This window comes from Agelaius tricolor, unplaced genomic scaffold (assembly GCF_023055355.1).
Source record: "Agelaius tricolor isolate 1412-34295 unplaced genomic scaffold, bAgeTri1.0.p SCAF_4, whole genome shotgun sequence".
Taxonomy (NCBI): Eukaryota; Metazoa; Chordata; class Aves; order Passeriformes; family Icteridae; genus Agelaius; species Agelaius tricolor.
Genome location: NW_027269264.1, coordinates 17,517,292 through 17,543,717, shown reverse-complemented (window position 1 = coordinate 17,543,717; position 26,426 = coordinate 17,517,292). Strand labels below are relative to the sequence as shown.

At 38.3% G+C, this 26,426-nt stretch overlaps 1 protein-coding gene across 5 annotated transcripts; it reads left to right on the top strand.

Annotated features, from left to right (window-relative positions):
- Positions 1 to 26,298, top strand: SECISBP2 (SECIS binding protein 2). 5 transcript variants are annotated; one of them, XM_071424765.1, is made up of 18 exons: positions 1 to 104; positions 1,230 to 1,327; positions 3,214 to 3,409; positions 5,402 to 5,531; positions 5,973 to 6,127; positions 7,235 to 7,322; positions 10,199 to 10,332; positions 10,864 to 11,022; positions 13,725 to 13,826; positions 15,135 to 15,254; positions 16,436 to 16,568; positions 18,990 to 19,159; positions 19,920 to 20,058; positions 20,505 to 20,634; positions 22,389 to 22,609; positions 23,355 to 23,509; positions 23,965 to 24,166; positions 24,913 to 26,298. In XM_071424765.1, exons 1-18 carry the CDS (start codon positions 63 to 65, stop codon positions 25,020 to 25,022), a joined length of 2,484 nt encoding a protein of 827 aa, XP_071280866.1. In that variant the 5' UTR covers positions 1 to 62; the 3' UTR covers positions 25,023 to 26,298. The 5 variants fall into 5 exon arrangements, with proteins under 5 accessions (XP_071280866.1, XP_071280865.1, XP_071280864.1 ...); XM_071424764.1 differs by having other exon boundaries at positions 1,230 to 1,375; positions 5,405 to 5,531; XM_071424763.1 differs by having other exon boundaries at positions 1,230 to 1,375.
- Positions 26,299 to 26,426: the final 128 nt, after the last annotated feature.

The following is a 26,426-nucleotide window of genomic DNA, read 5'->3' as shown; positions in this document are numbered from 1 at the left end:
CGTCATCGCGGCGCGCCCTGCGCCGGGCCGGGCGGCGGGAGCGGGGCCGCGCCCCCCGCGCCATGTCGGCCGAGAGGCGGCCGCGCTCGGGCCGCGGCGGCGAGGTAAGGGCGGCGGCGGCACCTGCAGTCCCCTGCCCCTTCCTGGGCTCTTCCCAGCACGGAGTCGCTCTCCAGGAGCCGCCTGAGGGCGGATCGCCTCGGGCCGCACCTCCGTGCCGGTCCCCGCCCCGGGGGCCGCTCGCCAGCCTGGGCCGAGCGCTCCGGGTGCCCTTATGCTTCTCCGGGCAGGGTGACTCCCACCGCTCCTTGGATCAGGCTTTGGTTCAGGACTGGGGGAAGGGTCCTTCTGGAAGGTCAAAACCGGGGGGCAGGGGTCTCTCAGGTTGGAGCACAACGAGTCGCTTCCCACCGTTTGGGATGGGCAGCTCTGACATTAGCTTCCAGCGAGCTCAGGTGTGGAAACCTTTTCTCATTGAGGGTCTGTTGCAAGGACAGGTGTACATCCCAGACACTGTAAGGCTGGGTGACCAGATTCTAGCTAGTAGTGGTAGTGCTACGCACATGGACCTATGACCTAGTCAGGTTCGGAGTCTTAGTGATGAGGCTACAGTCGCCGTTGCTTCCTGCCATGTGTTTTGATGACATGGCATAGTAAATACTTCGAGTTTCATTTCATTGTCCTTCCATATATACATACCCAGTTTAAGTCGATGGTAATTCAGAACAAATGGAAAGCTTGTCTTGTGTTGTGCTAGAAACAAGAAAGCTATAAAATTATCATTTCAGCCTTAAAATACAGATGTGCACAAAGTCATTATTGTTACATATATACATGTTACGGAGCTTGATTAACAGTAGTGTTAACATATTTATGAATTTTAGTTTGTACTGTTCAAATATGAAGTAAGAATTCATATATTTGCACTTACTGCATTTTGTTCTAAGCAGGCTTCTGTCCTTTACATAACCGACTGTTTGTGACCGTTTCATGATGAATGAGGGTATTAAGTGACTTTTCAGAGCAGCCAGATGTTTCTTGAATTCCTTAGTTTTATTTTCACTTTATTTTTCCATTTCCGTTTGATGAGCTTTGTTGTTTTGCATGTTTTGATAGAAGAGAGCAAACTAACACTTTCCAATGAGAGTTAAGCTCACGAGACTGAGTGTTTTTCACATAATAACAATAATCTCCAAATGCATGTAGCCAAAAAACGTTTTGTTTCTCAGGGCATCAAGTTGTCAGCAGAGGTCAAACCATTTGTTCCAAAGCATGCGGCGGTAACTGTGGCATGGTCAGAACCCTCAGAAGCATGTGTCTTTCCTAGGTACTTAACTACATGCTACCCATTTGTTCAGGAACCATCTTTGGATAAGTATGTATATTTTCTGAATCTTATTTATTGGGGGATTTTAACCATCTGGTTTTGGATGTTGAGTACTCTTAAAAAGTCAAGGTTCCAATATATTGCTAGTCCAACTGTAGAAATGCTTCTGCATTATCTTCATGATTTAGTTTTTTACATTTATGTTCTCTGGGTGTATACCGGGTACCTGGTCTTTTGTTCACAAGGGCCTGTATTGTTACAGAGTGTTAAGGAGAATGTGGTGTTCTGTAATGATTGGTCTGATTTTTGTGTGTTTTGGAAGGAGCTGAATTCAGTCCTTGAATGAAAGTATGGTTGTGTTGCAACCAGGCTGAGGTAGATGTAGTTGTACACAAGGAAAATGATTCTTCCAGAAGGTTTCTCATCCTGTAAAATATTTAGTATATGGGGTCTCTTCTAGATCTCCTCTCCACAACCTGTGCATCTCCAGAAAGGCAGTTTTACTAGAAATGCTACAGGTTTCTGAAAGTTTTGGGATTTTTCTATTAAAGTCCAGGAATGGTATTTGTGGTAGACTTATAAAAGTATTTTATAAGGAGCAAACAAGAAAAAAACCCTACATAGCAGAATAGGAAATAATTGAGTCCTGTAAGAATCTGATGATGTTACATAGTTCTCTCATTGCTTCTTAGGGCCTTAAGCATTGGATTGATTATACAATTACTGCAAAGTTAATGGTGCTTCTTTAAAAATTCAGAGCATTAGTGAACACAATCATCGTAGTCCATTGTTTTGTCCTACAGGAAATCTTAGTATTTTCAACCTATTTTCATTCTACTATAAATTTCACACTGAGGTGAGTATGGCTTGTTCTGTGCCTTAGAGAAAGCTCACAGCATTAGCATTGAATCAATTACTATAAAAAACCCCACAACCCAGACAACAGTAGCCTTCTAATGAGTGTTCTGCCTTGTTGGGACTGAGACATGGTTATATTTGAGTCTCATTTGGTATATTTCTTCTTGGTCTGTGAACTGATTATAAGCATTGTTTTGACAGCATTCTGTCAGAATTGCAACAGGTAGTATGAAGTGTGTTGTCTGAAGTCTTCTGTACCAATGGGAAGGTTTCTCTGTCATTATCTACACAAAATTCTGAGGCTGGCAGCTTCATGGAGAGCAGCTTTAAAAACTGAGTGCAACTTTCTGAAACTGAGAAATTTGTATTCTCCCTAATCAAATCTGGACTCTTAGTATTTTCTGGACAAAGTATAGAAGGAAATTTAAAGGGAATTTTTGAGCATACATTGAAAGAAAGAGGCATGCCCCAGACATGCTGTGTTTTCATAAATTGTGATGGTTACATGCAGATCAGTTAATTATTGTTTACAGTTCTACATTGTATTTCATACATGTTTTATACTCCATAAAATGTTATACTTCCACTTTGTTATTGTCATTTTAGTACAGGTTTTAATGTTTAGTTTTTTTTTTTGCAGTCAAGTGTGTGATGCATGTCATGTTCTTACACTGCGTTTTTGGTTTGTTTCACAAGAAAAAGCCTACTGAAAATAAGCATGGAGAATATCAGTAACCTTAAACAGTCATGGGAACTGTAACTGCAAAGCAGACTAGCTTTGAGACTTGGAAATGGATAACACGTGTGTTTTAAGATACTTGCTTAACTACATGTTTTCCCAAAACAAAATTAATTGCTTTTAAAGAAGTCTGTAGCAGTAAGTAAATGCTTAATTGAAATAACATGAAATAGAGCTTTCTTGTTAAACAAATTCTTTAGACAAGGAATATGTTTGTCTAGGCAACAAGTAGGTGCTGAAGACTTGCCCTAGGATGACTTTCATTTCTTTCTCAATATCCATCACATAGTGTTCTGGGAGATCCTGCCTTCCGTGAATACTCCAGCTGCTCTTACTCACCTGATGTTGTTGCAAATGTGTATCCAGTAGCTGGCTCACAGTATCAGTCTAACAACTCAACACACTACTATAATGGTTCAGGAGTAGTCAGTGAATCTGCTGAACGAGCATATCCAGTCAGACAAGAAAGTAAGAGTCTTTCAAAGGTGAGCAAATTCGTGTTTTCTTAAAAATTATTATTAAATTCTTACTTTAAATCAATCTTTATAAATGTTTGGTTCATATTTTTAATGTGAGTCATCACTCTTTCTTGTGATCCTTTTCAATGACCTTTGAAAAGGATAGTAGTGTAGTGTGCCCAGCTTCAGAATACTGAAAAGTTTGTGGAATTGTACACTTCAGATTAATACAATTTTTCAAGCAGCATTTTTGGAACATGAGGGGAAAGAAGCGTCCAGAGTTGGGGGGGAGAAGGTGGGGAACACCCTTCATTTGTGAGCTATGCTTTCGTTTTTCACTCTTTGGGCTTGGAGGGAGGGGAGAAGGGCTCTTTTTTTTTAAGCCCTGTGGCAGCTTCCATTAACTTAAGACGAACCTGGTATCTGTAATCATCTGTTTGACTGACAAGTCAAAGACCACATCTCTTTGGTCATCTGAAATAATTTCCAAGACTTGCTGCAGGTTGAAGACAATCCACAAGAAGGAAGGAACTTGTGCTGCTGGGGAGAGGGAAGAGAGTATCATATTAGAAATGTAGTCTTTTTCAGTCAAAAATATATTGTTCTGTAAACAATGTAAAGAGTCATTTTTGTCTCTGTCTGTTTGGGATAAATTTCCTGAAACTTGTGAAATATTTGCAGACAAAAAATAGACAATCCTCTCAAAATATAAAAGGGAAAAAACCTCAGTGTATTATGATCTCATTTCTCTTGGGGATTAGACATTGTATTTCTTAGATTTGTCCAACTGCTTTTGTTTCCAGCAGTTTCATCTGATCTGCTCTGCAATCACATCCTTTTGCTGCACCTTACTTCCTAGGTAGAGACCTAAGTAACTTCACTGTGTTCAAGCCTATGTAGAGGAGTAGTAAGGACTAGGTCCTAAGCATCCTTTATTACACATAAGGTACAAAGTCTAGACACCTAAAATTATTAATTTTCTTGCTGAGAGGAGGATTATGTGCTGAAACTGTCTGGGGAGAGGATGAGCTCAGCATTAGCACAAGTGATGTAATATGAAAAAACTTAGTTAAGCTTCTGGGAGGAGTTCTGTGATCTTTGTAGGGGCCTTGTACTGTTTATTATAGTCTTTTTGTCATTTTTCCCATTTTCCCATTTGTCATATATTTTGTGAACTTCAGAGAAGTGATTTATATTTGCAGCCTTGCATTAATTTGATCATGTGTCCTAACGCTTTAATAATTTGCCTTTGGAGATCAAGAAATACCTTGTCCTCCCACCCAAGTAAACACTTTTGCTGCCAAATGTCCTCTGAATTTAGTCCAGCATCCTGTGATCAGAGTTAAGCCATTTGTCTAGGCTGGTATAGTACAGTTTGTATAGATGCAAACCTGATGCTTGTTCCTTGCTTGCCGATTTCTAAGCCCAGCTCTGCCAAACTGTATTTTGTAGAAGAATCATAAGATTTTGGTGACTGTGTAGAATGAGTGAGTCTGTGTCCTTTACAGGGATCACGTAGGTGTGTCTTCTCTAACTACTTTACTCCAAGTTTTTTGGATGTTCTGACATCAGTCTTGAGCAGTTTGCCCATGATACGTAGTTTAGTCAAAAGATGGCATGCTGTCAAGATTTTAGCCCTGTTCTAGAAGAAACTTTGTTTTAGAGAATCAGACTGGATGATTTAATCCAAACAATTTTAAACCATTGAAAATGCTCTGATTAATGAGATCACAAAAATGCAATTGTCTAGAAGCATATGTATATATCCATCTTACTTGGGCTATAATGTATGCTAAAAATGGCACAGGGAACAAGGTAGATGAAATTAAATGCCATATGTCTAAATGGCTATTCCTATTTTTATTGGTTACTTGGGGTAATGATATACTAACTGTTTGTTTTCTATTAACTTGATGGTCAAACTCCAGATGCAGAGGTGGTTGACTGTAACTCACAGCAAACTTGCTATCTTTACAAAGTTTCAGTAAAACTTACTAAATGTGTCACAAATACTTGCAGCAGAGGAGATTAAAAGAAGGTGAGAAAAAACTGGACAAGAAAAGGCATAATGGAGGTGAAGCTTCTGTCAGAATTGTGAACAGGACTTCATTCCAGAGTTCTACATGCAGCAGAGATTCCGTGAAGCCAGGTACAAACATGTTGTTTGGTTTTAAGTACATGGAATAGATATGAAATGGGTGTCTGTGCAATACACTGCAGTATGCGGCTATGTTTCTAAATCTAGAATATTTAAGGAAAAAGATACCCTTTTCTGTGTGACTCTCTTAAGAAGGTGTGGTGACCTGTCCTTTCCTGATTGAACAAATTCATGTAAACTGATACAAAAAAATTCTAAAAGAGCATCTGAATTTATACTTGCTTATTCAGTCAGCGCTCTGTTTGCATGATGATTGTAATTGCTAGGTTTTTTATTTAATATGAGCTCTGCATAGCAACAGTCCTGGTTGCTATGCACAGATCATATTGGTCCTGGTGACGATTGCTGTAGTTATGTTAACTAGTGTATAAAACATACTTAGAAATGATCACAAACAAGCTTAATTACTCAGGCTTTACATGCTTTATTTAGACAGGTTCAGTAGAGCTACAAACAAGAAGTCAACTGAAACTCCAAAAGCAGAGTCTCGTCCTGTACCCACATTTGAAGCTAGCATTCTGGATTTCCACAAGTCTCAGAGTTTGGAAAGCAGTGAGATACTGAATGTACAGCATAAAAATACACCAGTAAGTTTGGTGGAAAGTAACACTATGTCCTTAGTCAACTTCACATGTCTCTTCTACTGGACACCAAGGTTAGCCCATGCTAACCCATGTTACAGAACTTGTAAAAATAAAACTTGTCAAAAGTACAAGCATTATTAATTCAAGTGTTTTGCATTCAGTATGGCAGTTTAAGACCTATTTAAATACCTTGCGAGCAAGGGAGTTCAGAGCTAGAGGTTTTCAGGCACTTCTTCTAGGTGGTGGTGTCAGTGCTTGCTCTTACTCTTTCTTAATGTTCTTTCCTTGTCTGTAGATAGAGGGAAGCCAGGTACCACCAGAAATAAATGTAATATGTACTGGTATGGTCTAGATTTCCTGTAGGGACCACATATGTTCCTGTACTTAGCAGCTTACTGTTTTCTCTTTCACCTGGAAATAATAAGTAAGCAGTCAGTTATCCAATAGTTTCCACACATTTAAAAAAAAAAAAGTCTGGGCTGTTGAACTTAATTGCTTTCTGCTAAAGGTTAAAAATAAGAAACTGAATTCCAGAAGGAGAAGAAATATTGTTGAATCTTATTCTTTATTTCTTTGACTCCCTGTCTGTTAGTAAATAAAATATTGAAGTATTCAGCAGTGTATCACATATATTGAATCAAAGTTTTCAGTAGTGATTAATGATTAATAGTTCTGAAGAATCCAAACAGAACATTTTTGATGCTTCTGAGTAGAAAGCTGTCTGCAATGAAAAAAGACCTTTCTGCTAACCCTTGAGTGTCATTTTTCATTATTTGTTTTAGTTTGATGATAGAATTTGTTTTTAGCATACATGAAATATCAAAATATCTTTTTGTTTATTGTTAGATCATTGTTTTGATGCTTTTGTAAAATATAAGAAGGCATAATCTTGGTTCTCTACCTGTGAAGAGACACCTGCTCAAATTTTGTAATACCATAGGGCTGAAATGATGGTTCCACAAGGACAAGCGGCAAAAAGGCCAGAAAGGTCCTTATGCCCTTATCTGTAGGTGGGTTGAGAATTTTTAGTTTATGGTGGTTTATTGTGTTTTGCTATGTTTAGGTCAGTGATTTTAATCCTTTTATGTTACCTTACTGTCTATTTTGCAGGAAGATACTTCTGCAAAAAGCAAAGTTTCACCAAAAGCTTCAGATGAAGCAGGAGCCAATTTAATTCCCTCTTCACTTGATGGTAGGGGTAAGTTCTTCAAACAAAAATTATTTGTCTGCATTTCTAACTGCTTGTATCTCAGCAGTTTGGAATACTAAAGTGTGCTGAGGAGCTGTTGCTGTGTAAACTATAAAAAAAATTAGGAGCAAGCTCATAATAAAAGAAGAAAACCCAGAAATAACACTATATCGCATTCTTTCAAATGAGATGACCACTTATCACTCATTCTTGCTCATATTTCATCAGCTGAGATTTTAGAATTGAAGAATGATTTAGTTTGGAAGAAATCATAACTAACACTGCCAAGTCCACCACTAAACCATGTCCTTAAGTGCCAAGTCTCCACATGTTTTAAATATCTCCTGGAACAGTGAATCAACTACTACACTGGGCTGCCCATCCAGTGCCTGATAATGCTTTTGGTAAAGAAATTTTTCCAAATGTCCAATCTGAAACCACCTTGGTACAACTTCAGGCCATTTCTTCTTATCCTGTCTCTTGTTACCTCGGAGAAGAGGCCAGCCCCCACCTGGCTATACGCTACTTTCAGGTGGTTGTGGAGAGTGATAAGGTCTCCCCTGAGCCTTTTCTCCCAGCTAAACACCCACAACTCCCTCAGCTGCTTCTCACAGGACTTGTGCTCCAGACCCTTCACCAGCTCTGTTGCCTTTCTCTGGACTTGCTCCAGTTCCTCCATGTCTGGAGCCCAGAACTGGACACATTCGAGGTGTGGCCTCACCAGTGCCCAGTACTAATGCCCTGCTCCTGCTGGCCACACTATTGCTGATACAGGCCAGGATGCCATTGGCCTTCTTGGCTCCTGGGTGCACTCTGGCTCATGTTCAGTTGCTGTTCACCAGCATCCCCAGGTTCTTTTCCTCTGGGCAGCTTTCCTGCTGCTCTTCCCTAAGTTGTAGAACCAGATGAGATTGTTGTGACAATTTGAAGGACAGAACTATCATTTCAGCTTGATGAACCTCATGCAGTTGGCCTCTGTCCATCAATACCATCTGTCTAGATCCCTCTGCAGAGCTTTCCTACTTTCATAACAGATAACACTCCTGTTTGGTTTGGTGTCATCTGTGAGCTTGTTGACTTGATCCTGGTCATTGATACATTACACAGGACTGGCCCCAACACTGAGCACAGGGGAAAGTGAGGAACACTGGCTCCAATATTGAGTCCCATTTTATTGTGTCATTGGTGCTCAAGGGAAGATATTTCTGTAGTTGCCTCATGTTGTGTCAGGTGAGAAAAGGAACATGTTCGGTTATTGGAAGTCTGTTTAGTCATATGCAGGTTTTTTCCAAGAATAAATGATACAAGCTATCACATGGCTAGTTTCATGTGAAAAGAGTTCTGCTCATCAGGATTGTCTTGAAGGCATCACATACATTAAGATTGAATTGTCTGAGTGCCTCTCACTGGATTTCTGTGCATACACAGACGTGCACCAGTCTGAACAGTTTGGTCCTTATCAGCCCGTAACTTCAATAAGGATTCAGAAAGGACAGATTAATCTGCTGAAATGCCTTGAAGAGCCTTCTAAAGATAAAGTCATCTGATAATGGGAGTTTTTGGTTAAATACTATAGTCAATTCCTATCCCTGAGAAAAAAATAGCAGTGGGTGGGTTGACCGTGGCAGGCAGTCAGACTTCCACACAATTGTTCTCTGGCTCTCCCTCCTCAGCAGCACAGGAGAAGAAGAAAAGATAAAAACATTTGTGAACCAATATAAGGACAGGCAGATTTGCTTGCCAGGCAAAATAGACTCAACTTGATGAAGATTGACAATTTATTGACAATTAAAATAGGGTCAGATGGTGAGAAGCAAAAACAAAAATAAAGCCACTTTCCTCCAACCCTCTTTTCTTCCTAATATCTCCTCCCTGCTCTGAGTGACGCAGAGAAACAGGGGCCACTCTGCCACTTTTTTCTTAGTAGGGTTGCAGGGGCACAGCTGCCTCACCATGGTCTACACCAGGGGCTGTGGGGGAATCTGTTTCAGTGCCTGAGCACCTCCTGCCCCTCCTTCTGCACTGACCTTGCTGTTTGCTGGGCTGCTGCATTCACAGTTTTTCTTACCATTCAGCCTTTCAACTCCTGCACATGTTTTTCACTCTTTATAACATGGGCACCATCAGCACGGCTGATGGGCCCAGCTGAGGCTGGCCATGGGTCTGTGTTGGAGCTGTTTGGGGCTGGCCATGTCCATCTCATCACAGCAGCTACTGCAAACTCACCCTGCTACCAAAATTTAGCCATTTAAACCCATTATGCTATTTTATTGTCAAGGCAAGTTTTTCTCATTCTTAAGAAAAATCTAGATTGTGTTCTATCTTTGCTTCATGTTAGGAATATTTACAAAGTTAATTATATTTTTCAAAATGTCTTTCAAAACACTGATACATCTTAGTGGTAGGGAGTGACATTCTTGTACACTGAGGCACACTAGTAAGTATTTCAGCTGCTTTGTATGCCTGTAACACCAGGAAGTTTTCAAAAAGTGAAAAGTACCAATGTGGTCCTGTGCTTGAAAGCTACATGATGGCTAGGAGGAATATTAAAGGAGTTTGGTATATAAACATAGCCAAATTTTCAGTATTTTGAAGATGAGCATGGGAGTGTGGAGTTAGTCTGATACAGTACAGACTTACAAATACCACTTAATTTTGTTTGTGTATATAGTGTTGGGCAGTATATGGAATAGTTAAAATTCAGGAAAGCTTGCCGGAGAAATAAAATGTGTGTTTTATTCAAGTCCTTTTCTCAGAAAGAATATGGCTCCGCTTTATTTGCTAATCCTGGACTAATTAATTACTGATTCTTTTTCTTTTGAGTATTTGAGGACTATTTTTGGGACATCTTTGTGTTTACATTTTCCCAATGTCATTTCCTGAAGCACCTGCAGATGGCTCTGCTCAGCCACACGTGTCTTGGGCCTCGGTACTTTTGCAGCCCCCAAAGAAAATTGTTTCATCACCAGCATCTGAAGGTCTTTCCAGAGGCAAAGGGAAGCAGGAGAGTGAACCAAAGGTACTTGAGAATTCTCTGCTCTCAACTAATGCTTGTCAGTGTGTTTGTGTCTCTTTATTGCAAATTTTTACCTGGCCTCTCTGCAGTATCCACTTTTAAAAGGAGATGATGTGAAGTCAGCTCATTCTTATTAGAATTTTTCCTGTCATGGAAAAGAATCACAGGATATCAAAAAGATAGTGCTAGCCTAGGAATAAGAACTTTCAGCTTTGAGGCAGGTTCTTTTTTTTCAAATTCCTGATCCTCAGAATAAGACATGAAACATAGAACTCTTGCCTTATTTGGCTTAATATTTCCTGATTAAATCCCAGTAGTCCCAATACATTCTGCTAACAATGCAGTATGCTGCAACTGAAGAATTCTTGCTGTAGCTGTGAATTTCTGAGAGATACTGAGTTTTCCTTGTCCACTTAATGTCCCAGCCTGGATTGATTAAGATATCCTTTAGTAGTGTAAGGCTAGTAATTGCATATATTTTGGTAGGTGATACTGAAAAAGATTTTAAAGGCTGTGCCTCATGGTCTTTTGCAGCAGTCAGAAACAAAAAATATTGCAAGTGAAACCGAGCCTGAAGAAGGATCAGAAAAGAAGAAAAAAAAGAAGAAAAAGAAGAAAAAACTAAAGTCACCCAGTGATGTAGAAAGACCTCAAAGTGAATCTAACACAGTACAGGAACCACCAAAGATTGAGGTAAACTGAATAAGGTTTGGTTGCTGTTCTTTTAAGTGTTATGAATGTACTAGAAGACAAAGTTTTAACACAGCTTTGTATAAATTTAAGTTCAAATCCTATTTGTAGAGGATGTTAGTACAGTTTTTTTTTTTCAATTGAGATGTTTGTCTGAGGTTACTGGTAGAAAACTGTTGTAGTTTTTAAATTACCACATGTTTGGTGAGCACAATTTCCTAAATTAGAAATATTCTGTAGCAGCTGTTGCTTGGGCTATGGGGCTATGGGGAGCATAGTATCCTGGGTGCTACAGTGTTCCACGGTTTTAATGATTGCGGTACAGTATTACAGTTCTAGTTGTCTCACAGCTGGAAGCAATTTCTGTGTAACACAGTTGACAGTGTTTGCATTTCTGATTTTTAATTTCAGTTTCCTTCCAAATTCGTGTAACTGTAATAAGGATGTTGGTGTTTTGATACTTTTGTGTATCAGTATTGCAAAGGCATGAGCCTCTCCTACATTAGAGGAGTGTTGCTGGTATGTGGTTGAACAGTGCTTCATTGTAGGCCTAAGATTGTACAGCATGTGCATGTGTCAATTTACATGTTTGATCTGGTGTACATAATACTCAGTCTCTGAAATGACAGCATAAAGAAGCTTTCCTGGCTGGCTTCTGTTCTGTACCTTTCAATGCGGAACATGAAGCAGAACTGTGTTTATGTGGTTTCATTATGTGCTTCCTTGTCCAGGAATGGCACAAGAAATGAGTATTGTTAGAGGATTATGGGTAAAACCAAAGATCGGCTAGTTCTTTTCTTCAGGAGAATATCCCCGTTTTGCCATATGCTACCATAAATGCTATATGCTATGAATGGGCATTCTAAACTGAAAGAGAATGACAGAAGTCATGGAAAATAGCAGAATGGTAGTGGGGCTGTTGAAGTCAAAAATTGCATAGAACCATGGAACAAGACATGCATTGTACTAAAATCTGAGATGTGGATGCAGTGTCTGTTGTGGCAGTGGGGGAAACCCTCCTGGTTTGCTGGGAGTGCTTGTGTCCTCATCGTTTTGAAAAATGGGTGAGATGCTTGTATGATGCTCTTGAAATAATAAACCATGAAGAGATGACACACATGGAGCTTCTGGGCACCCAGGATGTTTAAGAAGGTTCTGTTTATGTGCAGCGGCTCAACAGAGCCATATATTGGATTGCTCTCTGGTTTTATATAGGTCAGTCATTTTTAGACGTGACTAATAGATGTAAATGGATACATCTGGAGAAAACCAATCCTGTCATTTCATACACATTGGTAGGTCCTGACCTCAATATCTTCCTTAAGTTAAAATTGAAGCTGCTATTGATAATCAGGTCAGTGCTAGTAGTACTGGTCAGACATGTAAAGGTGCTGGGAATTACTAGGAAAGTAAAACAGAAGATGGGTTATGACAATACAGAATTTCAGGACACATCCGATCTAAATATAATGTGGATTTTGTTTTCATTTGTTCCCCGCATTACTTAAAAAGTACACTTATTTGAACTAAAAAAGATAGACAAAAGTCTCCAAAAATAATCAAAGGTATGAAGCAATTTCTGTGGGAGGCAAGACTGAACAAAATTAGGACTCCTCAGTATGCACAAGAGATGGCTAGATGGCAATATAGCAGTGTCAACAAAATAAAAAAGGAAGTTACTTGACCTTTCTCCTAGTGTTTGATGTTCTTACAGACGGTAAGAACAAATACAGGGAGGTGTAGCCTCTCGCTGAGTGCTACATTTTAATGATTCAGTTTGCTACAGGATGTTGCAAATGTCAGAAATCTGTTTGCATTTCAGAAGCAATTGGACAGACTTATTTAAATCTTCTAAGCTGAAAAGAGTGTATTTGTGAAATATTTTTTCACTTCCTTGCAGTTGCTTTTTGGCTTACTTGCAAGCTTCTTGCAAATTATTTCATTGGTTGAAGTGTGTTACTCCTTGTGCTAGAGCTTCCTAGCTTGGGGTGTTTAAATAAAGCCTTTCAGGCTGGAAGAAATCTTGGTATGTTCAGTGGTGCTGTATTACAGCTAAAAAGGCCTCTCAGAAAGTGGGAGGAGAAGCAAAAACCTAGCTGATGGATTGGGATCATTGTGATGGAGGCAATGGGTATAGAGTGGCGAGTATAGGCCAAACTTCAGCCTGTCTGCACTTGATAATCCAGGTTCTGCACAATGGATCCTCTGCTAATAAAACTTCCTCTTGTGTGTAAGCCATAATCATTTGAGTAATTTCTATGTTTATTTCTGTACTCTAGTACAGAACTCAGAACTGCCTGTTCTGTTTTTCACTTCTCACATGTTTAAGACAGATTTGCACAGCTGGAGACTGTAGTGGAAGAAGAGGGAAGTTGTTTGCTAGGCTTTGAAATGAGTTGAAAACCACTCCTTTATGAGCTGTTTGCCTCTAATGATTACTATCAACTGACAACCGTAACAACCTGCTTTTGGAAGCGTTTCTGTTACAAGCTGTTTCAGCCCTGAATTAGCTGCTGCATAGAAGATTTAACCATTGTACTTGTCATAGTTGGTGGCACTACCCTTGGCTTCTGAATTTTTGTACAGTGAAACAAATTATGATAAATGTTTGATAAGCAGGGAGAAAATTGTTGGAGTGCAGGAAGAGGTTTTGAAATACAGACTTGATTGTTCTTATGAAATCATAATCTGATTTATTTGTTTAGGATGTTGAGGAGTTTCCTCATCTGGCAGCTGCTTCTGATAGGAGAAACAGGGTAGGACCTCAGAAACCATCCTTTCCATGTGCAGTCAGAAAGCAGTCTGAAGTAAGTAATCTTGCAACGTTACGTGAATCAAATTTCAATTATGAATCCAAGTTGTTTGGATTTTTTGAGGTTTTTTTTACATGAGTGAAATAAATCTCAAGAATTAATTTGGAACTGCATTCGGTACACGGATGAACCCTAAGCATAAATGACAAGGAATGAAAATGTGATTGTTCTTTCAAAGCAAGTACCGTAAATAATAATGGTAAAATTCTAGGTTTCAGTTGCTTTGAAATGAGTTTTGCTTCTAAAAATTTTGGTCCTTGGCTTTATTTCCCTGTGAATTTTAGTGGTTTAAAAAACCACCAAAACACAAGAAAACAAAACCATTGTTTGCTTTGTTTGAGGCGGTAAATAGCTTTGACAAGGAGGAATGAGTAGCAAAAGGCACAGCAGTTGCTTAAAAAAGATTTATTACACAAAAAGGTGCTGTACGTACATGCAACTCAGATGAAAGCAGCCCTTAGCTTTGTAGACGTAAGTGGGATATAACCCTTCAAAGCTTACATAAACTCTAGAGACGTGATCATTAGGCCATTCATATGCCTGTAACAAATTGAGGCTGCCGTGCTAGTTTTTTCTTCAAAATCTGAAAAACCCCATGAATGTGATTAAGCGGTATGGCAGCCAATAAATGGTCATTCTTCTGGAAGGCCACATATGGTCTTCCCAGAGCCTTCTCTTTTCCAGGCTGAATAACCTCACCTCCAGCTTTTATCATAAGAGAGGTGTTCTAGCCCTCTGATCATTTCTGTGGCCCTCCTCTGGCCCTGCTGTAACATGTCCATGTCTTTCTTGTGCTGGGGCTCCCAAAACTGGACACAGTACTCCAGGTGGGGGCAAAAATAGGGAGAGAATTACTCCTCTCAGTTCATGGGCCACACTTCTTTATACACAGCCCAGGAGACGTTTGGCTCCCTGGGCTGGGAGTGCCCATGGCTGGGTCATGTCCAGCCTCTCACCAGCACCCCCAAGTCCTTCTCCCTGGGCTGCTCTCCATCTGTTCATGTACTGTGCCAGTACTGGGGGTTGCCCTGACCCAGTACAGCACTTTGCACTTGGCCTTGCTGAACTTCATGAGTTTCACACAGGCACATTCCTCAAGCCTGTCAAGAATGCCATGGATCATTCTGGATGGCATCCCTTCCTTGAAAGAATTCCCTAAAGCCAACTCGGCTTGGTGTCATTCACAGACATGCTGAAGGTGCACTTGGTTTGAATTTAATATCATCTTCACCCTTTTCCACGTGTCTTGTTTTTATATATCTTTTCTTCATCCCTGTCACCTTTTGTCTTTAAATTCCTAAGATCCATCTCTCCGAAGAGCCTTGTGATAGTCAGTCTCCCTCTCTGGATGAAACTCCCAAAGTGGACGGACTGTCAGGGAAACAAGCTTTATCTTCTGTACTAGAAAGAAAGAAAACTCAGGTAAGTGAATTCGTGTTGAAGAGATTTCACAACTCAAAGGAGACAAAGGAAATGAGCCTATTTAAATATAAGACTCATGACCCATGCTTATCTGGGATTCTGCATTCATACTTTGAGATAAGTGACATGGTCACTCTTCTAATCTCTAATTAGAAGTAATCACTGGTAGTAATTGCCAGCCTCCAGGGTTTGATAGTGTTTAAGGAAAAATGCAAACTTTTCATTATTATCTGTGGGTTTCAGATATCAGGAATTTTTCTTTCACATGTTTTTACTTGATCATGGCATAAATCCAGTCCAAACTGATTGTCGTAAGGAACTGGGAACCTCCTAAAAGTGGTTCTGACAGAACAGGAAGCCAAGGAGATCCCCTTATCTTGGGGAAAGGAGGAGAAATATAGAGAAACAAGTGAGGTCAGGAAGTAGTTTTGTGTTGGTGAGTAGTTCTGGCACAGCTCTGATGCAAGGTGAGGTCCCAATTAAAGACTGAGGAGGTCATGTTCTGTAACCGTATTGTAACAGAAATTACAATGAATTGATTCCCCCAGATAAGACTTCTAAAAGTCCCAAATCTGGCAGTCATTTCCTTTGCATGTTTTGCTGTGGTAGTTTGTTCATAGTCTTCACCACACTATTCATTTTTATTCTTTTTATTTTCTGCTGTATTAAATATGGAGCATGGCTTTTGCCTTCTGTTCAAAGCAGAGAGAAACATGAGTGCTTATGAGGAGCTGGTGCAAAGATGATGACCTTTCTTTTTAGTGAGATATTGGAGATAATGATTTGTGTGTTGCAGTCACATACTCTGAAAGAATCACAGTAGTTTTTCTATACTTTTAAGAAAAAAGTATAGAAAAACTACTTTGATATGCCTTTTATCTCTTTCAAAGATGGATGACAGTCTGACCAAAGTGGGACCCTGACATAAAGGCCTTCCTTAATTGAAGACGTTATTCTTTTATGCTTTGTTGCAGTAGCATTTCTAAAAGTTACCTGAACTGTTTCTGATGTTTTAATATTTTTTGACATTAAAGTTGATGTTTATTTGAAGGTCACTGAGTGGCATTAAAGATCAGAAGTACTGTGGATAAGGATGTTAAAAGAGTGTATTATACTATAAAAAACGAGGTTCTTTACAGTCTGAAGTGGAAGGCTGTCTAACTGGTGCTGAACTTTTTCAGGAAACATCCAGGAGCAGTGGTAAGAAGAGTCAAATTCCAGTGCAGTTGGATTTGGGTGGCATGCTTGCAGTCTTGGAGCAGAAGCAGCAAACAGAGAAGGCAAAACAGTCTCCTAAACCTGTGGTATTTTCAGGTATTGGTTACTATGAAATTTCCTTTGTTTCATCTTAAACTGTTTTTAAGTATTCAGACCTTAAATGTAGCCTGATTTCTGATCTGTGATGATCTCTATACAGGCAAGACCACAGTTCACCAGATACCAGAGAAAATCAAGTTTCTTTAAAAAGAAATTTAAAAAGCATGGCAGTCTGAATTGTTTGATAGAAGACTTATGGAAAGAAATATCTTAAGGACACTGATTTGTGAAAGAGTGCCTTGTATAAATAAGAGGTGTGATTGAAATGTTGCTTTGACAGAAGTACCAATGTTTGTGGAGGTTTTTGCTCTCCCTTATGTATGTGTGTTATTGTTCTGATCTGAACAGGCAGGAAGGGGCTACATAGTAACAAAGGCTTTCTTAAATTTCCTCTCGTGCTAGAAATCATGCAGCTGAGGCTTGATTGAAAAAGCTCCTTTGCAAGCATGGAGATTATATGAGAGTCAGGCAGCCCAAGCCAAATAATGAGTTCTGAAATACCTCTTAATTGTGAAAAAATTGATGCTAACAAAATGCTAGGTTTTCTTAATGGAAAAGATCTTTCAGTCCTTTATGATGTATAACCAGGAAGCAGAAGAAGGCAGCTCATTGCCTTTTTATTGTTACAGGTCAAAATTTAATATTAATTATGCTGGTGTAGTATATTTTGCAGAAGGAACCGCAATATTTGGTAGCATTCGGTGACAGTAAAATTTCTCTTATTTCAGCAAAGATTTTTTTTTAGTAATTGTTTCATAAAGAGATCTAATCACAAGAGACTTCATCTCACAATACTTAATGTGATAGCTGAGATTTTGAATCTGAAGCTCAAGATGGTAAACATTGGTGAGATTTTCCTTCACTAAGCTGAGGGAAGTTATAAGATGCTTTTTTAAAGTATTGTTTTCAGTTGATCTCCTTTTTTTTTCATTTGGGTCAATCAGACTTAGTGCTGCAGAGGTGCTCATAACAGTTTTGTTTCTGTAAAACTATACAGTGCATGGATTGATGAGTAGATGGTGGGCCACAAAGGTATGGGTCAAAATACCTGTTTTCTAATACTAAGTTTCCTGTGCCTAAATCTGCTGCAGAAGAGAAATTGTTGTGTCATGTTTGTATCCTGGAAGCATAAGGCAGATGTTACTTTAGCTTTATATTGTTTTAATGTTTTAAGAACGGAGAGGAGTGTGACCACAAACAGTTGTTTTTATTCCAGTTACTACTTCACATTATAGACAATACTCATAAAGTCATCAAATTTAGGAACATGAAAACGGTGAACTTGAAATAGTGATGTACACATTAAGGAAATATGTATCTGCAGGGTGTATACTAATTTATAACTGCAAATCCAGCTTCAATTTTTGTAGCCACCTATGCTGCACATTTTTGGCAGTGTTCTCAGTTTGCCTTTGATACACAGAGATGAAAAAGAAACATCAGTGTAGCAGTTTCATGATGTAAACTGTTTACGGTAAGAGTACTGCATGTGATGTGGGAGGATCTGCATATAAATACTGTGGAAGCAGTAAATGAAGATGGCTTAAGACAGCTGCCAGAATATTTTCGTGTACTTAGAAGGAGAGAGGTTGCCTTTGCCTGAGTCAGGAGGGAAGTGTCAAGCTGGTTCCACTGATACTTACTTAGTCATCCTCTCCATTGACTTGCTAATGTGAACTGCTTTATATTGCAGATAACTGAAGTTTGACAAGGTCCCCTACAGGATACAGCAGTTCCTACTGATAGGGAGGAAGAGTAGTTTATTTGGTATGAGGTCATGGTGTGGAAGATCCGGGTTTAGTAATTTGTCCTGTCATTTAAAGCTCCTGTGCTCTAAACCCTCTGAAAAAATGCAAGTAAAGTGGACATCTTCAGCAAGCTTTGCAGGTTAAGCAAAAGAGACTTAGCTGTAGCTTTGCATTACTCATGACCCATTTGCAAGTGAATTTAATCTAGTTTCCTTAAGGTGTAACAGAAGGTAAGCATAAATGCTTATGTTTATTTACAGCAAGTAAATCTAAAATCTGTAATACTGCAGCTCAGTATTTATCTTAACTCAGTACAGAATCTGTGGCAGAAGAAGTGCCACCACCATGAAACACAGAAATTCCTGAAGGTTTACCAGGCTGGCATGGCGTGGTGTTGAAGGTAGCTTGGACTGCAGTGTTTGATCAAATTCTGCTTTTGAGACAGAGGTTGTGATTCCAGAAGTATAACAGAAGTAGGGGACACAGCAGTCTTTTGTAAGGAGTATCTTTTAAAAATAACATTGTTCAATGATACAGGAGTGCCTGTAAATATTCTTAATAGTAACGCAACACAATTTTAGTATGTGAATACCAGTCTTAAACTTGAAATTGGATTCTAGTTCAGGTATTCATTTCAGTTGTCTGATGCAAATTTCTTCTTAAATCTCAGTTGGTGGTGCCGTACCATTGCTATCTAAAGACCCTGCCACTGCCACGAGAAGTCACCGTTTAAACCAAGGAAAGATGCCTCATAATCCCTTGGATTCCAGTGCTCCTTTGGTAAAGAAAGGGAAACAGAGAGAAGTACCTAAAGCAAAGAGACCAACACCCCTTAAAAAGGTCCTTTTTTTTTTTTTTACCTAAAATAGTAAAACTATAGATAATATATTACTCTGGGAGTCTGTTAAGCCCTCTCATATGGAGATCTGCATCTCAGTGTCCACTTGTCTGAATTCAGTTTAAGTTTTGCTTGGTTTCAAAGAGGGTTGGGTAGAAGAGGGTAATCTTGCTAAATGGGGTATACAAATTCCCAAGAAATACACTTTCTCCATTGAATAAATTGATAAAGTGCCACTACAGAAGTGTCCACACATCATTGGTAAAGGGAGACATGCAAAGAAATATTACTTGGTTTGGTAAAGATTACCTTATTTGCAGGACTGAGGAAAATGGATCAAACAGAGGTTGTATTTCATGTTTCTATGCTCTTCCAAGCCAGAATTCCAGCTGATTCTGCAGCAACGGGTGTTGGGCCCAGCTGGTGATGTCTGTTTTGTCTTCCCTCTTTGCCCATTCATTTTGCTTCTTGTCACATCTTCTTTACAGAGGACTTTTCTAACTTTAGTTCTGTTCTTGTAGTTTATCCCTAGTAAATATTTTCTCCACCCACATACTGGTAATCAAGGTAAAAGTCCTTTCCTATGTAAATTCAAGAATTGTCTTTCCTTCTTTTTATGTGCAAATAGAAAGTTAGGGTTGTAAACTTCAGATGCTAGTGCTGAACCTCTTTATAAATGGGTTTTGTGTAAATATGTGGTAAGAATAATGCTTTGTTATCTGCATGACATCAAATTAGTTTGGTTTTTATACATATTTTTAGATTATTCTGAAAGAAAGAGAACAAAGAAAACTGCAGCACCTGTTAGAACAGAAAGCAGCACCAAAAGATGAAGATAACATTTGTCAGACAGAAGGAAATGTTACTGAAAATGCAACACTTCTACAGGATAGTCAAGCAGGTATCTTTTGAGGGAACCTGTAATACAGTATGTAGCTGGAAATTTGAGCACATTTAGTACTTCAGAAAACAAGTACTACAAACTGCCAAATGAAGGCTGCAGCCTCAGAGTTTTCTGAGATTCACCTCAGGTTTATCTTGACTGTAAAGTGGGCTAAAGCTGGAAGTCAGTAATAGGGATCTGATTACTGTTCCACACTTCTCTGCCTGGTGGTTTTATGGTATCTTGTAGGGAAAGTTCCCGCCTACCTCTGGCAATTAATGAGAAACGAGAAAGTGAGAAAAAACCCTACGAGATTAAAAAAAAAAGTTATACCTGTTTCCCTACTACCACAGACTGTTCTAGTACTAAAGTAGTGACTCTTCCATACATGCTTGACAGATTAATTTCTTCGCAAGGCTTTTTGGGCTGTCTTTTCAATGAAAATGTCTTGATTTACATGATAGCTCTTCCGGAAATTCAAGTTGCTGAAGGGTTTCCGGAGCACACGGGGATCAAGGAGTCTAAAGAAGGTTCTGTGACTACAAAGCAGCTAACTGCCACTCTTCCAAAAATCCACAGCAGGAATTTTAGAGAGTAAGTATTGATTGTGTTTATTAATGGCTCATTTTGCACAGTACCACCAATATGGCATTTTTCAAACAAGGTAATCCAGTTGCATTATCTGCAAAACTAACTGGAGTTTCGACTGAAGGCTCTAAATTTTTTTTTCTTTCGGTCTTTCTGTAAGCTGACATACAAAGAAATTATAAACTTAGTGTGTTTTGTGATTCTCACTCGAAAATGTTTATTCCTTGAAGGAAAAAAACCCCAAGTTCACTAGAAGCTAAGGAAAGAAAACAAGCTGCTGTTAAAATATAAGTACTTTATATTAAATAATGGGGTAACAGCTCAAATAAGGTGTGCTACTTTATTTCTTAAATAGTATTTTTAGTTGTAGTTTGGTTTTCTACTGCCATACCAGATGGCAAAAATGTAAAGAAACTAGATGACATTTTATGTTGAGGCTGTGCAAAGAAATAAAGGTAATATTAATGAGGTATTGTGTGCAGTTTCAGCTAAATATTTAAGATGATGTGTATACACATTTCTTTATAAAAAAGAAATAGTGATTACAATATGTGAAGAGGTCAGAGATCCAGTCATGAGAGCTTGAAACTATTTCTTGAGGAAAGCAGTGTCTTAATTTTTAGTTCCCCTCCCATAAAGCAAATCCACCACTGGCAGTTTTTTTGCATTTCATGTCATAGTAATGGTTAATAATGATACAGACATTCCTGCTGTGTTAATTCCTTATTTAACTTCTAATTGAAATAAAAAATGCTTAATTTCTTAATTTGTGCCTATGTAACAGTGTTTTACTGAGAGCACAGTTTGGGTTGAATATGTGAAGGACAACTCAGTTTACAGGATGTAGAGCATTCAGCAAAGCTTAGATTATTTTCTTTAGATCAGGTTTTTTAGTGTTTCAGTAGATCTGTCCTCAAGACTTAGGGAAACAAATAGGAAATAGTAAGTAAAAATTCTTGAAACCTAAATTAAATTCAGAAATAATTGTATCTCTAAGATTCAGGATAGATGTTGTGATCTCATCTCTTTATCTTATGCGAATTTGCCACTGGCAAATCTTGCTGTTGACAATGCAGCTGATACATCTTTAGTTTTTCTTTTTGATACCCTTCTTCACTGGAAAATTCTTTGTGTAAAAGTGGGGTGGGGTGAAATAATTTTTAATCTTCATCTTCCCCAGAGTGGGGAAGAGTGAATTACATTGTTTTGTATCCTTTCCTTATGGACACCACAAAGCCATAGTCAGATAAGTGAAAAAGGATGACAGACATGAATGTAGGGAGCAGGAATGTGATCCAGTTTTCTATGTTTGGTACACATAACCTTGAACTTACAGAAATAAGTCAGAATTTTGTACTTTGGTTGCTGTATTTTCATTTATATATGTCAAAATAAATGCCCTCAGAAAAATGCTTCACTAGAAAAATATATGTGCATAGCTATTTCTTGGAATAATATATATCTATATATAGATACAGATGGATAGGTTTATTGTACATGTATGTATGTATTTTTAATATAGTTTGATTAGGAGGCCAAGTAACACAAGGAACAAAACTTCTTCCTCTCAAGTTTTCAGACACTAAAAAGAAGTAAATTTTTGGTTTTATGTATATATCGAGTGTGTTTGGAGCAGAAGCAGAAAAAAATACAGAGACATAGAATAGAATTTTAAATGTATATTTAATGTATTACAGATTTAAGTGTTACATATTTGTCATTTTAGTGAATGTAACCGTTTTATTGCTCCTTTCTTCCAGTTACTGCAGCCAGGTACTTAGTAAAGAAGTTGACAGTTGTGTGACAGATCTCTTAAAAGAACTGGTTCGTTTCCAAGATCGCTTGTATCAGAAAGACCCAGTGAAGGCCAAAATAAAACGCAGGCTTGTTATGGGTCTTAGAGAAGTCCTGAAACATCTGAAGCTGAAAAAACTGAAGTGTGTAATCATCTCTCCTAACTGTGAAAAGATTCAGTCAAAGGGTAAGTAAGTTCTTAACCGAAAAAAATCTGTTTAATAAAAGAAGTACAAAAAAGAAGGTTCAGTATATTGACAGCAATATTGTTATTATTGGAGGAATTTATTTGAATATCCTTTGAAAGCCAGCCATATAAAGTTGCCCTCCTTGCTCAGATTGTTTACTGCTGTGCAGCTGAACTGTGAGCTGAGTCAAGACTATCTGGGGTGGGAGAAGTTACCTGAAATTAGGGTCTTTAGTTACTGATTTGCTGTGCTGCTACACAAAAAATTGCACTGCCCAGCTGAGACAGTCCAAAGGCTGCTGATGCCAGCTCTGCCATCACAAGGAGTCCACTGTATCAATGTCTTTTAGAACATGGACTGACAGTAAATCACTAGTGATAGTTTCCTAACAGTTATAATTATTGGCATTAAGTTATTGTAATTTTTGTAACTGATGTCATTTAAAGAATTCTTTAGCAGCTGGGTCTTTTGATACTAGATTAGACTGTACTACATATATAGTAAAATGTGGAATAGAAGCAGTCTAAAATAAATGCTAACTAAGAACTAAGAAAAAATATATATAAGAAAAAAATAAGAAAAAATATCCTTTAAAAATGGATATTCAGCTTTACTGTTGTGATCTTTGTTTTTTCCTATAAAGTGTAGTTCCAGAATGCACGCATAATCTTGGGATGTTTTTTGCTATGTGTTAACAGTATGGTTCTTTAGCTCTAGTCAGCCTGATTGTGTTGTCTGCTGCAGGTGGGCTGGACGAGACCCTACACAACATTATTGACTGTGCCTGTGAGCAGAATATCCCGTTTGTTTTTGCCCTAAATCGCAAGGCCCTGGGCCGCTGTGTGAACAAAGCAGTGCCTGTGAGTGTGGTGGGAATTTTCAGTTATGATGGGGCTCAGGTAAGCTGACATAAGTCACTTCATGTGTTCGTTCAAAAAGTTTCACATTTTACTTGGGAAGAGGAGATGAAAATACTGTGATTTTTAAGGGGTTTTTTGTTTATTCTGCTTTTGCAGACTTAGACTCTTCATCACAGGTCATATACATAGCTTATATGAAAAAACTGATTTTAGAAGTACAGGCAGTCAGCACTGTTAAAAAATAAAAAAATTACTCTTGCTGTCTTTTCCTGACATCCTCTTCCTCTTTGTCTCCCTTGATGATTTTTTTCAAGAGAACTGTTGTTTTTATAAATCCTGATAAATGCTGTGTCTTTCATGTCTTCATACATACTAAGCTGCTCAACTTTTATACATGAACCTACACATTCTGAAAGAGGAATACTCATTAGATTTTCAAGGAGATGTTAAAACCTATTGCATTATATAAACTCTTGTATTTTATATTGCCATAGGACCATTTTCACAGAATGGTACAGCTGACAACAGAGGCTAGGAAGGCCTACAAAGATATGATAGCAGCTTTAGAGGAAGAAGCTAAAGCGGGACTAAGAGAAACCCAACCCAGCATCTTAACTCCTGAATCTGAAAAAAGTGGCTCGTTAGAAACTAGTAAAACATCTTCCAAGGACTCAGATGAGGATGTACCAAATTACAGTAAGTATTACTGACTTGCACTTAGTTCCATTTTCATTCATAATGTTCATCAGTTCTGTGATTTTCACTGAAGCAAATGACATCTACTGTAGTCATTAGTAAGGAGGGAAGGTAGGGGTAAATTCTTGGGGTTTTTTGTAAATCTGAAGTTTTTACTGAGAAAGTATTAAAGAAAGTTCCTCCCTGAAATCCACAAATGGCAGGCAGTACACATTGCTTTGTTCAAGGAGGCTTAGCAGAGCTCCTACTTACATTTCTATTTGTTTAAAAAATGCTTTTAAGATTAATTGTGGATGTCCATACTCTATGACTATGGTAGACTAACTTTTGTATTGAAACCTATTTGTGATGAATCTTCCTGTCCACAAGCACTTCTTTGTAGAAACATTTTCCTCCAGCTCTGCTCTTAAGTCAACACACAATGCAATGTATTGCAGATAGAAAGTGTTAAAAATTTACTGTTTTTTTTTAAAGTTGGAACCACCTTCAGGGCTAGCATTACTTGAGTAGAGTGTTGGACACAAGGAGATCAGTGGACCCCATCACTCTTAAGTTATTCTTTTGTGTGTCATCTGATGTTGCATAAGGTAAATGCCAGCATGCCTGTGTGTCCGCTGATCTCAGCACTTATTTTGAAGGGGAAGTAAAAAATCAGGGTTGACTTTTCATTTTAAGTTTTTCCTCAAGTATTATATGGTAACATTTTGGTTGTTGTTTTTTCTTTTTTTTTTCCCAATATTCCCTAGTTAAAGTCTGGAAGAGAAAACTTGAAGAAGAATATAACCCATACGCACTAGAATTGGAAAAGAGTGCTACTGCTGACATGGCGATACTGAATTTGGAAGACCATCAGTAAATCCAGATCCAGCTCTATTGGGCTTTATTTTTTTTCTGTTAGATCCCTAGGAAGAAGGTAGCAAAAATAACATAATCTAAAGAAATACCTGAAGTTAGCTAAGCAAACTGTTCTGAATGCCTTAAAGCAAAATGTACACTGGAGCACATGAGGCACTGGTTAATGTTTTTATGTTGTGTGTGTTTCTCTGATTATTATAGCAAATGACAACACCAAATTGTTGTAACCCCGAACCACTTGAACTGGCTTAGCATACTTTAATGATTATATGGACTAGCATTGATTTCTTGGGGTAGAATATACCAAAAGAATCTGATAGAAAAATAATTTTCTTCTGGAAGAGATTCCTTGAGCCAAGGGAGTTGCCCTTAATTTTTAACTTCTGCATAAAAAACTTCAGCTGTTGTTTGATTGTGGGTTTGTTCTTAGTTTTTCTTCTAAATAAGTCTGCTCAGAAGGGCAGGCTGCTATCAATGTCACTTTATTCTAGTCAGCAAATTAATTTGAGCAGGTAGCTTGATGTAAACTAATTAAGGAAGGCCATGATGACAGAGTTCCAAGTTGGCTCTTCTGTGTTGTTCTTTGGGGATCATACATCAGGTGTGAAGGAGATAGCACAGACTAGAAGGATCTGAAATTCCTTAAGTGAATGTGCTCTCTTTAGACTTTTTATAAATTTGATGTTTCTCTTGCTAGTGAGAGTACTTTATCGTACATCCTGCTTTGAAGTTAAAGGATATTGCAGGGCAGCAAATGTGCTAGCCTGCTTATCTGTACTTTCTCCTTGCTAAGACTCCTCATTCCTTCAGTTTGGGGTTGTGTTGGTATATACATCTATGAGTTTTTGAGCAATCCCAGTTTGTATCTAAATAGAAAAAAATTTATATCATATAAGAAATGAAGTTTGTATCCTAGAGGAAATAAAATTTTAAAAACAAAATGTGCTTATAGTAGTGGTGGAGCACCTTAGTGGGAATGGCCTATATACACACTGGTTTTTGAGGACAGGCCTAAAGAAAGTAATTGAAGGGATGCACATATAACTTGTGTCAGCTTTTCTGAAAGGTGATACAGATGCCATATGCTGCTCAGCATCTCTGAGGTGTTTCTGCAAGCGCTTCACCATACTGAACATTTGTAGTGCAATACTTTGGAAAGTAGCTGCCTTGTGATGATAGAAGTGATATAAAAAACTTCAAATAATTTTGAAATGCAAAGAGTTTTGTAGACTATAAATTGTATAAAATCTGTTACAATATATTGATTCTATAAAGAATGTGTGTGACTTCAGTAAGCTTGTCTTATGAGATTTAGTGATGCCTGAAATGTTCTACCTGAAACTTTTGGGAAGGAATGTGGACAAGGGGAGCTGGCCTTATGTGAAATGCACTAGTTATGATGATG